Genomic DNA, 13,374 nt, shown 5'->3' on the forward strand with positions numbered 1-13,374 from the left:
TTGCGGTGGTGATAATTTAAAAGCTGAAGCAAAATCGAGTCTTCTTCTTGTTTTATTTAAATTGTGTGTGGACATGATAAATCACAAACTTAGTTATCGTTAGCTAATACTACTTTTCCTTTTTTGGGTCAAAATACTATTTTTCCTACTATACTTGGCTTTATCTCTTTTCTTTTTTCTATATAGTTTAAACCTCTTCTTTGGTTTGCTATATATATATATATATGTATCCCTCAGTGCACGTTTTAGAACACACACATCAATAACACCTATTACTTATCTCTCAAGCAACCTTGTTAAGTTCATATAAATAGCTTTGCATACGAACTCAGTCTTTCGGGTTTATTCTTCTTGTCTTCGTGATCAAGTAGGATTTCGAATTGTTGCTTCTTGTGTTTTGTTTATCTCGGCTTTTGAAACAAGTCTTTCAAGAATTGAGGATCAAAGCTTCGTGATTGAATACGAGTCGTTTTGATAGTAGCGGTGAGTTCTTGTTAGGATTGTGTAGACAAAGCACTCTTGTCTCGTTTTCCTCTCTGTCAGTCGCTTAGGGTTTACGAAAGTTTTAGCCTCTGCTCTAGAGCTCTCTATCTATCAAACACAATGAAGAAAAGGTAATAGTTGCGATTCTGTATGTAATTGATTAATTCTATTAACCAGGTTTCTCAAACTATAAGATCCAAATCGTTTTTTATTTAAATACAGGTGTGGTCAAAGTATGGACAGGATCAGTCAGTTGCCAGATGCTGTGCTTGCGAAGATCTTGTCTTCACTTCCAACAACAAAAGGTGTCGTAGCCACAGCTGTTTTGTCTAAACAATGGCGGTTTCTTTGGAAGATGGTGCCCAAGCTCACGTTTAGGTACAACGGTGGCAATGATATTCAGGGGTTTTCAGATAGTGTTCGGAGGACTATGCTTTCACTCGAAGCTCCGTATCTACAGAGTTTGCATCTTGATGCTTCACTTGGCGAAGATGATCGTATGGATGGTTTTGGAGAGTTACTTGGAATCGCACGTGGACTCCATGTGCGTGAGTTGGTACTCAAACTCTCTCGCCCAGGTTTAAACAGATATCCAATCATCTTGGATAACTGTCAGTCTCTGGAAACCTTGAAACTTCGTGGTTCCATTGCTCTAGAGGTCCCTTCTCCAGTTTCTCTGACTTCTCTCAGAACTCTGCACCTTGAAGATGTGTTCTACGACAGTGAGTCTGTTGTGAACCTTTTGAGTGGCTGTGTTCGTCTTGAAAATTTGTTTGTTACTCGAAATAGTGATGATGGTGTGGAGACTTTCACTGTAATGAATTGACTTTGTTGTTGTTGTTACATTGTTTATGGGATTATTACTAATACTACCGCCTAATTGCATATATTATTAAGGTTCCTGCTGGTAGCATCTTCAATCAGCTGGAACATTTGCAGCTGTTTACAGAGTGTCTACCTTCCTGGAATCCACTAATGGTCCTCCTTGATAACTCTCCTAATTTACAAGTTCTAGAGATTATCGGTGTAAGCATTGCAAGTTTCATCTTTCATAAAAAAAATAATTGCGCAGCTGCTCGGTTTAAGGGTTGGATGATCTATTAATCTAATATATAATGGTTTTTGATTTCAGGAACACGATCGTCAACTGACATGGAAGGAACCAAAACATGTTCCTCAATGTTTTCTCCATCTTAAGAAATTAGATTGGCTGGTAAGGGGATTAACATACGGGGAAGAGGTGGCCGAATACATCCTATCGAATGCAGAGAGTTTGGAAAATGTTATTTTGCGCATTGACTGCCTCTACTGCGACGGGGACGAGGATTTTCCCGAGGAAGATAGACTTGAGGTGTGGCATGACTTCCAAGCATGGTGTCCAGATGATTGTGAGTTTGAGCTTATATCAATATAATGTGATGCAGCACATCTTCATACGGTTGGGACTTTCTTTGTCTTATTATGGTGTTTCTAATTTGTGTAGTTGACTATGTCTTTGAGCAATCATTTGAACCTTTAACGTTAATGTTCTTTCTATAACCAAACACTAAAACTGAGATTTTAAACCTTGTGATATCTATCTCATTACAACACAACAGAAACATTACACATAAGAATCTCGTTCAACCAGAGAGAAGTGTGTATATTGTTTCATACAAAACTTGAGTTTTAAACAAATACATTGGAATATCATCATGTCTATGAAAATTTTCTTAGTCTCTGTATTTCGTGTCCTGAGCTGTTCAAGAACTTAAAACCTCAGAAGATTTGGAAATTTTCTGTAGCACCAAGCCCTTCCACAGTTGGTGTACAAACAATTTTGTCATGAGCACCTAATATGTTTGCTGAGGCCTATCTCCCGCTTCCTTGACATGAAAAAAATGTGCTCTTGTATACACAACCAATGACTCAATTCCGAAACTAGAGTAGAATCGATAATCCATAGCAACACATTCTTGTGTTTATGGAAGGAATGTGCTTGTTCTATTTGGACAACTCTGTCAATCTCCACATTTACATATCTTGACTCTGTCATACGAACAATCTCTGGAGTCGATTCCTGTTTATCATATCTTTTTTTGAGTAAATCACAATCACTACAAGTCTCAGGAGCAATTGAAAGGACCGTCTCCTTCTTAAACAATCACCATCTGAAACTGCAACCACTCAGAGAACGGTGCATTCTCCATCCCTCCGATAAACCAATGCAAAACTGAAGAATCTATATTTTATCTCTGCACATCCAAGTGTTTGCAAAGCTCTCATCCTTAGAATGATCGGATCAACATTGAGCCTCACATGCGCCGAAGTGCAAAGGAAAAAAAAAGGATTAGATTCACAATCTCTCTTATAACTGAGACAATAATCCCACGGAAACAAGCACCCAAGTACCAGCAACAGTTGTCCACGCAACAGCAAGTGGAACACTTACGCGTCCTGAAGGCAATGTTCTTCTCATTGTTCTAAGCCACAGAAAAAAATCAAAGCAAGATCAACTACATGAATAACGAAGCTTTTCATCATCATATGAGTATAAACGAACACTTACCTGAGAGTCTTCTTCATCATGAAGAGTCTAAAAGCTGTTCCTTTGCCCCTTTTCAGACAAATTTTGGAAGCTTTGCATCTGAAAAATCAAGAATGATAAAGTCACTACAATGTTTTCTGAATCAAAATTCTCCGATTTAAAAAAGATTACTTTCTACTCACCGAGAGACACCTCTACAGAGCATTGTTGAGAGTCTTCTTGGTGATGATGATGCATTTTAGGCCTCCTCAACTTTGAAGCTAAAGAAAGAGACTGCATTAACGGTGAAAGTGCTAAAGGTTGATGTTTTCAGAACTTTCTCCCTGATGGTTGATAGAGATAAACTCTGTTTCTCTCTATGATATCAAACTACCGTTCATGAAACAATAGCTTGTAGTCCAAGGTATAGATTCTGGACTGAAGAAAGAAAGAATCTAAACACAATGAACACTAAAACGAAAAAAAAACAGAATGAACTGAGAATTACACAGAAATTACTCAAGGTTCAAGAAGAAACACACACTTTTCGAAAGAATGTAACAAACAGCAAAAACTGAGTTTTATACTCTGTTTCTTCGTCAACAGCTACTGCCAAGCGTCATCTTATTATTCGTTCCAGCTTCTAACGACTCTTAACAAACTTGCCACGTCACCGATCCTCTGTAACAATGGTTTCCGATCAAATTCGCAGATAACAAACTTTCCAGAATAATTCACTAAGACCTATGATACACAAACTAACATAAAAATATATTTCCTGCTCTACTGAGTTTGTGGTCAAGGATCAAACGGAGAGAGAGAAAGAGACGAGACAAGAACACGAACGACGCCGTTGTTTAAATTAAAAAAAATCTAGGGCCTACGCTACACTAAAAAGCCCGTTATGGTAGCCAATGCAAAATATTGGGCCTTAATTTAATAATGGGCTCGGAAGGAATTGATCAAAATCTCCTTTCAAAGTACAGAGGAAAGATAAAAAGCTGAAGCAAAATCGAGTCTTGTTCTAATCAAATTGAAATCAAACCCTCGAATTGTTGCTTCTTGGGTTTGTTCCGTGAAACAAAGTCTTTCAAGAATTGGGGATCAAAGCTTGGTGATTGAATACAAGTCCTGTTTGATATCAGCGGTTAGTTCCCTAACTTCACTCTTCTCTGAAAATATGCTCACATATTCTTATTCTAGTTTGTAAATATCCTGTAATCTAGGAAGATCTTACTTCACGTAACGAACTCTCCTTTATATGTATGTGTATCATCAATGAATAAACCAACGAAGTCTTTTGACATCTTTCATTCTCTCGTCTTCTTCTCTATCTATCAGTCGTTGAAATTAGGGTTTTCGAAAGTTTCGGCCTTTCTTAGCTCCATAGTGTTGTACATTGTAGGTTTTGTCTTTAACTCTCTACTTTTATCAAGTTGATACCTTTTTGGGTTGAATGTGTGCTGTATGCAGGAACAGATGATGATGATGATGATTAGGGTTACGAATGTGTTCTTCTCTATCAGTCGCTGAAATTAGGGTTTACGAATTTTTTAGCCTCTGCCCCTGAGCTCTTTCTCTCTTTCTCTCTCTCTCTCTCTCAACCACAATGGAAAGAAGGCAGTAAGTTCGATTCTTTAATTGATTAGTTCTGTGTTTCTCAAACTTTAAGCAGCTCCAAATCGTTTTTTTCTTTTTATTACAGCTTGGATAGGATCAGTAAGTTGCCAGATGCTGTACTTGTGAAGATCTTGTCTTCACTTCCAACAACAAAAGATGTAGTAGCCACCAGTGTTCTGTCTAAACAGTGGCGGTCTCTTTGGAAGATGGTCCCCAAGCTCACGTTTAGTTACAATGGTGGCAATGATATTCAGGGGTTTTCTGATAGTGTTCGGAGGACCATGCTTTCACTCGAGGCTCCGTATCTACAGAGCTTGCATCTTGATGTTGAAGGTGATCGTATGGATGGTTTTGGAGAGTTGCTTGGAATCGCACGTGGACTCCATGTGCGTGAGTTGGTACTCAAACTATCTGGCCCTGATTCCAACAGACATCCTATCATCTTGGATAACTGTCCCTCTCTGGAAACCTTGAAAGTTCTTGGTGAGTATGGTTCCATTGCTCTAGAGGTCCCTTCCCCCGTTTGTCTCAAGTCTCTTAGAACTCTGCACCTTCAAGATGTCTTCTACGAAGACGACGATGAATCCGTTGAGAACCTTTTAGCTGGCTGTGTTAGTCTTGAAGATTTGTTTGTTGCTCGATGGGGTCATGATGGTGTGGAGACTTTCACTGTTGACGTGCCTTCTTTACAGGAGCTAACCATAGAAGATAACGTCTTTGATAATTCTGACTACGTGATAAACACTCCTTCTTTGAAAAAGTTGACGATTGATGCGATTGGCAATCCTATCGGATCTGAATTTATGATGATTGATGCACCTGAGGTGGTGGAGGCAAATATTTGGACCCATGCTGATTTTCTAATGGGAGAATCATTCTCTTCAGTCAAACGCCTTTCCTTGAGTATATCAGACCTGAAGGTATGTTTTTTCTTGTAATGAATCGTTACATTGTTTATGGGATCATTACTACTAATACTACTGCCTAATGCGCATATATTAAGGTTCCTGCTGGTAGCATCTTCAATCAGCTGGAACATTTGCAGCTGCTTACAGAGCATCTAGATTCCTGGAATCCACTAATGGTCATGCTTGATAACTCTCCTAATTTACAAGCTCTCGAGATCATTGTAAGAACTGCAAGTTCATCTTTCATAAAGAAAAAAAAATTACGCAGCAGCTCGGTTTATGAGTTTGATAATCTATTAATATTATATAATGGTTTTTGGTTTCAGGAACACTTTGGTGAAGTGAAATGGAAGCGACCAAAACATGTTCCTCAATGTTTGCTTCATCTTAAGACATTAGATTGGCTGGTAAGGGGATTAACATACGGAGAAGAGGTGGCCAAATACATCCTATCGAATGCAAAGAGTTTGGAAAGTGTTATTTTGCGCCTTGACCGCACCTCCTTCGACGAGTATTTTCCCGAGAAAGATAGACTTAAGGTGTGTCATGACTTCGAAGGATGGTGTCCAGATGATTGTGAGTTTGAGCTTATAACAATAATGTGATGCAGCACATCTTCATACGCTTGGACTTTCTTTTATGTCTTATTATGGTTCCTAATTTGTGTAATTGACTATTTCTTAGAGCAGTCATTGCTCTTGCATTTGCTACATTTTAGTATCTGGTAACTTAAAACTGAGTTTTTGATTCTTTTGATATCCTCATTAGTACACAACAGAAACATTACACATAAGAATTTAGTTAAACCAGAGAAAGTGGTGTATATTGTTTCATGCAAAACTTGAGTTTAAACAAATACACTAGAATATCCATGTCTAAGAAAATGTTCTCAGCCTCTGTATTTCGTGTCCTGAGCTGTTCAAGAACTTAAAACCTCAGAAGATTTGGATATTTTCAGTAGTTTACATTTTTTTTTGTCATGAGCACTTAATGTTTTGCTGAGGCCTTTCTCCCGCTTCTTTGACATGAAAAAAAATGTGCTCTTGTATACACAACCAATGTCTCAATTCCGAAACTAGAGTTGAATCCATAATCCATAGGAACACATTCTGGTGTTTATGGAAGGAATGTGCTTGCCTTTCTCCAATGATCATTGGACTTGTAACAGCTTCATTTCTCCTTCTTTCAACATTTGTGTCGAGAAACACAAACTGACCATTTGATTTGGAGTATGGATAGTGGACCATAACAAGGAATCCTTTTTGCCTCCACAGCCATCAGCTGATACTTCTACATCTGCCATCAAAAACCAAAGATTACAGGATGTAAAAAAAAAAAAAAAAACAAAGGTTACAGTAGAGATCTTCAGAAACAGTTGAAACCAAAACCAAAGTGTATAGTCTAGTCTGTAGATAGAAACTTACTTCGTGAGAAGTAACAAGCTGCGAGCGCATTTGGAATGTGAAAGACCAAGAGCTAAGCTGCAAAATGCAAAATGATTTCAACAAATGCTTTTTTTTTTGTTACTTCGTAAGCAAGTAATGTGAGAGAGATCAAGTTACCTCCAGAAAAAGTTCAATTTCAGACTTCAGGGATATTGTTTCCTCATCGTCTGCTTCACCACCACGAAGAGGCTTCCTCTGCTTAGGATCCTTCAGCTATATAACCAAAATCAAACATCACAATGAGAAAGGATTCGGAAACCAAACAAAACAAGTTACTGTGGTAATAAAATAAGATTACTTGGTGACTAGAAGATATGACTTGAAGCGAAATGAGATTCGAAGCTCCTCTGTAGGCTATACAAACATAAACACTTAAAAACTGTTACTCACAAAAAAAGTTACCTAAGAAAATTATCTTAAAAGATCCAAACCTCGTCTTCAGTGGCCAACAATCCATTTCATACAGTGGAGGAAGAAGTTGTGGAGGAAGATTCATCACTCTTTGAGATACCAACAAACCAACATCTTGGTGACTTATTCTCTACTAGCCAGTTCTAGATCACTAGCTACATTCCTTCTCTGAACAAACTTTTTAAGAAGAAACTCTTTAACCTCTCTAAAGCACTTTATGCTCTCCTTATACCTTGCCAGAGACAACAGAAAACACTTGACTCATCCTCCTCCTCATCTGCTACTTTCACAACTGTTCCCACTCTCTTCTGCTCCAATATCAGATCAACAAAACTGCTCAAATCCCACTCCTTGTCATGGAGATAGTTCTTCATGAGAATTTTGACTCCGTTAAAGTCTGTAGGTTTAGGATCAAAGAACTCAAAGTCCGCTTGAACATCTCCCTTAAAAAGATCAAACATTGAAAAGGGTCAAACAAGGAAGCTTTTCATCTACAAAACTAGGGCCTAGGAGGCCCGTCGTGCCCATATAATTGGGCCTTTAATTTATGAATGGGCTGAATAATCCCAAGAAAAAGCAGCAAATCGAAACGAAGGCGTTTTATTTCCCTCGTTAAAAAGGAGAAAGAATCTACTGCCACTTCTCTGTGCTGTTCATATTGCAGGAAATAAATAAGCTTTCTTAAAATCTGTAATCTCTAAAAAGCTGAATCATCCATCACTCCCCCAGTGGAGCTCTGATTCACGACGGAAGGAACTGTTCAGAATCTCCTTTCACAGTCAAGAGGAAGGAGGCAAAATCGAGTCTTGCTCTAGTCAAATTGAAATCAAACCCCCGAATCGTTGCTCTTCTTTTTGTGTGTGTGTGTGTTCTCTGGATTCGTCTTCTTCATCTCCGTAACTAATCTTTCAAGAATTTTGGGATCAAAGCTTCTGTGATGGACTACGAATCATTTGATAGCAGTGGTTAGTTCCCTAAAACACTTCCCTTGTTCTTCTTTCTTCTCTATCAGTCTCTGAAATTAGGGTTTACGAAAGTTCCTGCCTTTCTTCGTTCCAGTAGTGTTATGCATTGTGGGTTTGTTAACTCTCTGCTTTGATCTTAAAAGTTGAAACCTTTTGGTTGAATGTGTGGTGTCTACAGGAAGAGATGTTGATTAGGGTTTACGAAAGCTTTAGACTTTCTCCGTTAAAGTAGTGTTATACATTGTGGGTTTTGTTGGGTTTGTGTCAACTCTCTACTTTGATCTTTTTGATTGAATGTGTGTTGTTTGCAGGAACAGATGATGATCTGCCTCCATCGCATAGAGTGGTTCCACGAGGAGGGAGTAGTGTGTCTACCAATGGAAGACCGTCCACTCTTCCTCCATCTTACATGTATGACCAAGTTGCTGCTGATATGGAAGCTCAGATTCACCATATCGAGAAGGAAGCATACTTCTCTCTTCTAAGAGCCTTTAGAGCACAAGCAGATGCAATCACTTGGGTATTATTATTCCTTGAATCTCTCGCTCTCTTCTTTTATCTTATTAGTTGAAATGATGACATCTCTTTTTGTGTCTTGTTCAGGAAAAAGAGGGTCTAATAACTGAAATGCGTAAAGAGCTGAGAGTATCGCATGAGGAGCATAGAGAGCTTCTTGCTCGTGTAAACGCTGATGATACTATACGAAAGATAAGGCGAGAGAAGCTTAAATTCTTGAGCATTTATTCTGTTGAGGAGTTAAACGTTTCTTTCTTTTTCTGTCAATTATGCTTTCTATTTTATTAGGGAATGGAGACAATCTGGAGGGATGCAACGCAATGCTGCTCAAGTGGTTCATGATACGTTGCCAAGCCCTTCGGCTTCAGCTTCTATCAAGAGGCACAAACCGAACCAGCCAATTCATTCCCAACCATTCGCCAGTTCTTCACCTTCTTCTCACCCTCAAGCTGATCCCACTCACCCGTTGGCTTCATCCGCAGCTAAAAGAGGATCTGTTCCCATTTTCAAGGCCAAAAAGCATAAACCAGTGAGTTAAAAAAAAGTCATAATGTTGTGTATCTTTTGTTTGTTTTTTCTTTTATGAGAAACGATTTTTTTATAACTCTTTTCTTAGGTTTTCCCTGGTTCGTCTTCCATAAAACCCATCCCTTACCATCCTCCGGATCAACAACCTCCACGAGGGCAAGTCATGAACAGATTACCATCTGGTCCTTCCAGTTCAAGTGAACCCACAAAAGGAACTGGACCTGAGTCTTTTGTAGGAAGAAGAGTTAGAACAAGGTGGCCAGAAGACAATACATTTTACGAAGCTTCCATCTCCAAGTATGATCCAGTTGAGGTGTGTGGCTTCTTAACTTAGGATACAGTTTCTTTGTTATCATAAAATGCAGTTAGTAGGTTCCTTTTTGTACACGTTTAAATATTTTTATAATCTTTATTAGGGCCGTCATGCTTTAGTTTATGACATTGGAACACTTAATGAGGCATGGGAATGGGTTAAACTCGCAGAGGTAATTTCTTTATTTGATCATTTAACGTTTGAGGAAAACACAATGATCAACAATTCTTTATGTTAATTTTTGGTAACCAAGATCTCTAATATTTTTGTACAGATATCTCCTGGGGATATTGAGTGGATAGGAGAGGATCCTGGGATTTGTAATCGATATGGTTACAACGGACAAGGCCATGGTCTGAACAGAACTACAGGACCTAACAATGTTCCACAACGAGGAAGCAGTTTGGCGAAGACCACTATCAAAAACGATCTCAGAACATCACAGAATGGAAGTGGGAAAAGGAAACATGTCGATATACGTCTCCGTCCGACCAATGTCCTAATCAGAGAGGTCGGTACTAATTGTTGTCAAGGTTGAGTTGCACAGTGATGTATAATGTATTTGTTATTTCTCAAACGGTGATGGTTTTTTTTCTAATAGGTGGAGAGAGTTCTTGGTTCACACAATCCAGATCCTCAAGAAGTTGAAATGGCTAAGAGAGTTTTGGAGGTCTGATGGCTACAACGACAAAGACCTTTTTTTAATGTTTATATACATACAAAAGCCTCAAATTATTGATTATATTACCTTTTTGATTCAGGAGCAAGAACGTGCGCTTGTGGGTGCAATAACAAAGCTTGGAGATATATCCAATGGAGAGAACGGTAAGTGTTTAGTGTGATATACCAGAGCATTTAGCATCTTCAGGTCTTTTGTACAGAAGGTGGCTTTCATCGCTAAACTTGTGTGTTTGATTGAATCAAGCAGTTTTGCCAAGGCACAGTGCAATGCAGACCATAAGGAGTAGCTAATGAAGAAGAAGAAGTAAACACTGGTTGGTTGAGATGGAAAGTCAAAAGAGTCTCTAACTTCTTTGATGTTGCCCTTTCTTTGGTATCTCGACTGTAATTTTTTTGCTGACGTTAGAGATTAGCTTTACACCCAAATGCTGGATATAATGTTCTGTGGAACGGCTTCAATCATCAAAATATAACCAAAACATACTCTTATGTCTCTTGTCACAAGCCACCATACGGTAGAGGCACTTGCCCACACTCTTATTCCTCTTTGTATTGTTGTCTCTCAATGTCCTCCAAATTTTGCTTAACCAAGCTCTTGTAACCCTTGTATTAATGGATTCATGAGGATAGAATAAAATATATGTCCAGTAGGCCCAACTAAAAGCCTATCAATAATCAATTGGTCACGTGTCCTAGATTGCGTGATGAAAACGACAACTAAAGAATTAGGTTAGTTATATTTATATTTTCAAGAGCGTTTAGGGTTTGTGGATTTGAGACCACCACCCAGCCGCTACCATGGAACAAGTAGCTGATGCTGGAAACTTCGCAACAACCATTCCTGTCGACCTCATCGTCGATATACTCTCTCTACTTCCTGCAAAATCCATCATCCGATTCCAATCCGTGTCGAAACAGTGGTTCTCTATCATCCGCAGCAAATACTTGGTGGACACGTTTCTGATTAGGTCAAAGACACGGCCTCATCTCCTTTTAGTCCTCGAGCTATCTAAACCCGGAAAGCGTTTCTTATTCTCCGTTCCTGAACACAAGATCAATGACAAAACCTCCACCGCCATCGCTAGACACGACATGACCCGTTCCCCTTCGAGAGACGTCTACTATTTTTCCTCTCTTCCTGTCAACGGCTTTGTCTGTTTCACAGGTATTATTTCTTCAACAGGCCTTTGTAACTCGATTACAGTTTGTAATCCCATCACCAGACAAACTGTGAAACTGCCTGACGTTAGAAACAAGGGAAGAAAAGTGTACGAACTTCTCGGGTACGATCCAGTGGAAGATCAATACAAAGTGTTGTGTGTGATAACGTGCGTGAGATACCGCAGTGTTCAAGTAGATAACCAACAGGAGCATTATGTTTGCACCGTGAGTTCATCTGAGAAACAAGAGTGGAGAAAGATTGAGAACACGTCGGCATATATATACCGTCATATCTACCCAGGGATATGCATTGACGGTGTTATATACTACGGAATTGAAGAGTCAAACATAGTTAAGTTCGATGTTAGGTCTGAGAAGATGGAGTTGATCAAAGCACCAGAAGAATCAAACAGCTCCAATCTTGTAAATTACAATGGAAGACTGGGAGGTGTAGAGTTTATTTATTACAAACATGAGATAAGATTGTGGATTCTTGAGGATATTGAGAAGCAGCAATGGTCGAGCATGAAGTTTAGTTATCCTCGTGAATTGGGAAATCACCTAGTGTCTAACGGAGTGATTCATACCGGCGAGCTTATGGTGTTTCAACGATCGTTAAAGGAAGCTGATATTGAGCCATTTTGCGTTTATTATTATGATTTTAACAAAGAAAGTTCAAGAAAAGTGGAGATTCAAGGAGTGGAGACTGATGAGAAACGTGGAACAAGGCTTTGTTATCCAGGTTACATTGAGAACATTAGGTTCCTCTGAGGACACTTTGCTTTGCTTTTCTTTTGTCCAGTAACCATGTTTTTAAACTAAGTTTTGATCAATGTGTCTATTTTATATGAAAAAAAAATAAACGCATATGGTTATAGCCTCCTTTGCTAGAGCAACTGGTGTGATCCAAATAAGCTGCTTTGGCAAGGATAAGGAGAGAAAGGCGTGGCTACATTCTGTAGACAATGACTTGCAAACTTGGATACATCATCTCAGGCCAGAACAACTTGTTATACATGCTGAGAACAGACCAAAGCTTAAGTGGAACTATGGTGATTGTTTCACACGACCACCAGACTCTCCAAAGGGGTTCTTGCAAGATCAGAAACGAGCCTTGCTGGGTTCTTATGAGGCTAGGCTGAGGAATGGAAAAGGATGGCAGTGTTGGGTATTTGATCCAGGAGATGATCATGGATCTATTTGTTTACAAGTTTTGGATTTGAGGTCAAATCCTTTTAAAGGAGGAGGGGATGGTGTAGCCATGAGCAGAGATATTGAAGAGGAGCTGAGTGAGTCTGATGAGGAAGAGCTGATTGAACCTGAGCAAGGGGATAAAGGTGATACCAAAGAGATTGACTTAGAAGAGGGACTAGAAGCTGATGATAATGAAGTGAACTTTAGCAAGAGAGATCTATCCAATGAACCAGCTAGTGTGTGGAGTGGACCAGTGACTAAAGCAAGGCTGAGAAGGCAAGAGAAGAGTCTTGGAGACTTGATCAAGGGCGTGGAAGCTGGTTCAAGAGGGAGAGTTCAAGATAAACCAGCCTGTTGGTTTAATTTAATTGCAATGTAATTGGGCTGGACTTATTTGGTTTTCATTGGTTTTCATTTAATTCAAACCAGAGACAAATTAGGATTAGTAAACCAATTTTAATTGGGATTAGGGAGGGATTTCGAAATTCTTAACCAATTTGGTTAGGGTAGACTTGTTTTGGTGTTAAAACTCACGGCAGCAGCCAAGAGAGAAACAACTTTGAATCTAAGAATTTTACAGCAGCTTTGCTTGCTTTTGTCTCTTGCTTTCTCTGTTCAGCTTAAGAACATTGATCTCACTTAA

The 13,374-nt window shown here is 39.0% G+C and overlaps 4 protein-coding genes, 1 long non-coding RNA gene and 1 pseudogene across 6 annotated transcripts; 4 read left to right on the forward strand and 2 right to left on the reverse strand.

The window, feature by feature from the left end:
- The first annotated feature begins 480 nt into the window (after nt 1–480).
- LOC108845207 (F-box/FBD/LRR-repeat protein At3g26920-like) lies at nt 481–2,034 on the forward strand. The gene is made up of 4 exons (XM_057000713.1): nt 481–614; nt 706–1,297; nt 1,381–1,509; nt 1,616–2,034. Exons 1-4 carry the CDS (start codon nt 604–606, stop codon nt 1,895–1,897), a joined length of 1,014 nt encoding a protein of 337 aa, XP_056856693.1. The 5' UTR covers nt 481–603; the 3' UTR covers nt 1,898–2,034.
- A 777-nt stretch (nt 2,035–2,811) lies between these two features.
- Nucleotides 2,812–3,599, reverse strand: LOC130506090 (uncharacterized). The gene is made up of 3 exons (XR_008941885.1): nt 3,193–3,599; nt 3,032–3,109; nt 2,812–2,945 (listed from the first exon to the last, which is right to left on the reverse strand). It is a non-coding gene; the product is annotated as an uncharacterized LOC130506090 (long non-coding RNA).
- Nucleotides 3,600–3,995: 396 nt separating this feature from the next.
- LOC130494362 (F-box/LRR-repeat protein At3g26922-like) lies at nt 3,996–6,266 on the forward strand. Its single transcript, XM_057000714.1, has 5 exons — nt 3,996–4,136; nt 4,463–4,612; nt 4,695–5,529; nt 5,613–5,738; nt 5,844–6,266. Exons 2-5 carry the CDS (start codon nt 4,599–4,601, stop codon nt 6,120–6,122), a joined length of 1,254 nt encoding a protein of 417 aa, XP_056856694.1. The 5' UTR covers nt 3,996–4,136; nt 4,463–4,598; the 3' UTR covers nt 6,123–6,266.
- Nucleotides 6,267–6,300: 34 nt separating this feature from the next.
- On the reverse strand, nt 6,301–7,834 carry LOC108845208 (protein BCCIP homolog; annotated as a pseudogene).
- A 179-nt stretch (nt 7,835–8,013) lies between these two features.
- Nucleotides 8,014–10,865, forward strand: LOC108844050 (protein EMSY-LIKE 4). 2 transcript variants are annotated; one of them, XM_018617248.2, is made up of 10 exons: nt 8,014–8,338; nt 8,650–8,858; nt 8,942–9,051; nt 9,143–9,383; nt 9,471–9,695; nt 9,799–9,867; nt 9,970–10,206; nt 10,297–10,365; nt 10,457–10,520; nt 10,621–10,865. In XM_018617248.2, the coding sequence occupies exons 1-10, from the start codon at nt 8,311–8,313 to the stop codon at nt 10,665–10,667; spliced, it is 1,299 nt and encodes a 432-aa protein (XP_018472750.1). In that variant the 5' UTR covers nt 8,014–8,310; the 3' UTR covers nt 10,668–10,865. The 2 variants fall into 2 exon arrangements, with proteins under 2 accessions (XP_018472750.1, XP_018472751.1); XM_018617249.2 differs by having other exon boundaries at nt 8,015–8,338; nt 10,624–10,865.
- Nucleotides 10,866–11,161: 296 nt separating this feature from the next.
- Nucleotides 11,162–12,916, forward strand: LOC108845209 (putative F-box protein At1g46984). Its single transcript, XM_018618460.2, has one exon. The coding sequence runs from the start codon at nt 11,175–11,177 to the stop codon at nt 12,306–12,308; it is 1,134 nt and encodes a 377-aa protein (XP_018473962.1). The 5' UTR covers nt 11,162–11,174; the 3' UTR covers nt 12,309–12,916.
- The last annotated feature ends 458 nt before the right edge of the window (nt 12,917–13,374 follow it).

This window comes from Raphanus sativus, unplaced genomic scaffold (genome assembly GCF_000801105.2).
Source record: "Raphanus sativus cultivar WK10039 unplaced genomic scaffold, ASM80110v3 Scaffold2871, whole genome shotgun sequence".
NCBI lineage: Eukaryota > Viridiplantae > Streptophyta > Magnoliopsida > Brassicales > Brassicaceae > Raphanus > Raphanus sativus.

What these genes read in the sequence shown, in the direction of transcription:
- LOC130494362 (XM_057000714.1), top strand. An exon ending in TGAGTATATCAGACCTGAAG is followed by an intron (nt 5,530 to 5,612) that starts GTATGTTTTTTC and finishes GCATATATTAAG; the next exon opens with GTTCCTGCTGGTAGCATCTT. An exon ending in TACAAGCTCTCGAGATCATT is followed by an intron (nt 5,739 to 5,843) that starts GTAAGAACTGCA and finishes TTTTGGTTTCAG; the next exon opens with GAACACTTTGGTGAAGTGAA.
- LOC108844050 (XM_018617248.2), top strand. Translation starts at nt 8,311, where the DNA reads ATGGACTACGAATCATTTGATAGCAGTG. An exon ending in CCAATGTCCTAATCAGAGAG is followed by an intron (nt 10,207 to 10,296) that starts GTCGGTACTAAT and finishes TTTTTCTAATAG; the next exon opens with GTGGAGAGAGTTCTTGGTTC. An exon ending in TATATCCAATGGAGAGAACG is followed by an intron (nt 10,521 to 10,620) that starts GTAAGTGTTTAG and finishes GATTGAATCAAG; the next exon opens with CAGTTTTGCCAAGGCACAGT.
- LOC108845209 (XM_018618460.2), top strand. Translation starts at nt 11,175, where the DNA reads ATGGAACAAGTAGCTGATGCTGGAAACTTCGCAACAACCATTCCTGTC.
- LOC108845207 (XM_057000713.1), top strand. An exon ending in ATGGTGTGGAGACTTTCACT is followed by an intron (nt 1,298 to 1,380) that starts GTAATGAATTGA and finishes TATATTATTAAG; the next exon opens with GTTCCTGCTGGTAGCATCTT. An exon ending in AAGTTCTAGAGATTATCGGT is followed by an intron (nt 1,510 to 1,615) that starts GTAAGCATTGCA and finishes TTTTGATTTCAG; the next exon opens with GAACACGATCGTCAACTGAC.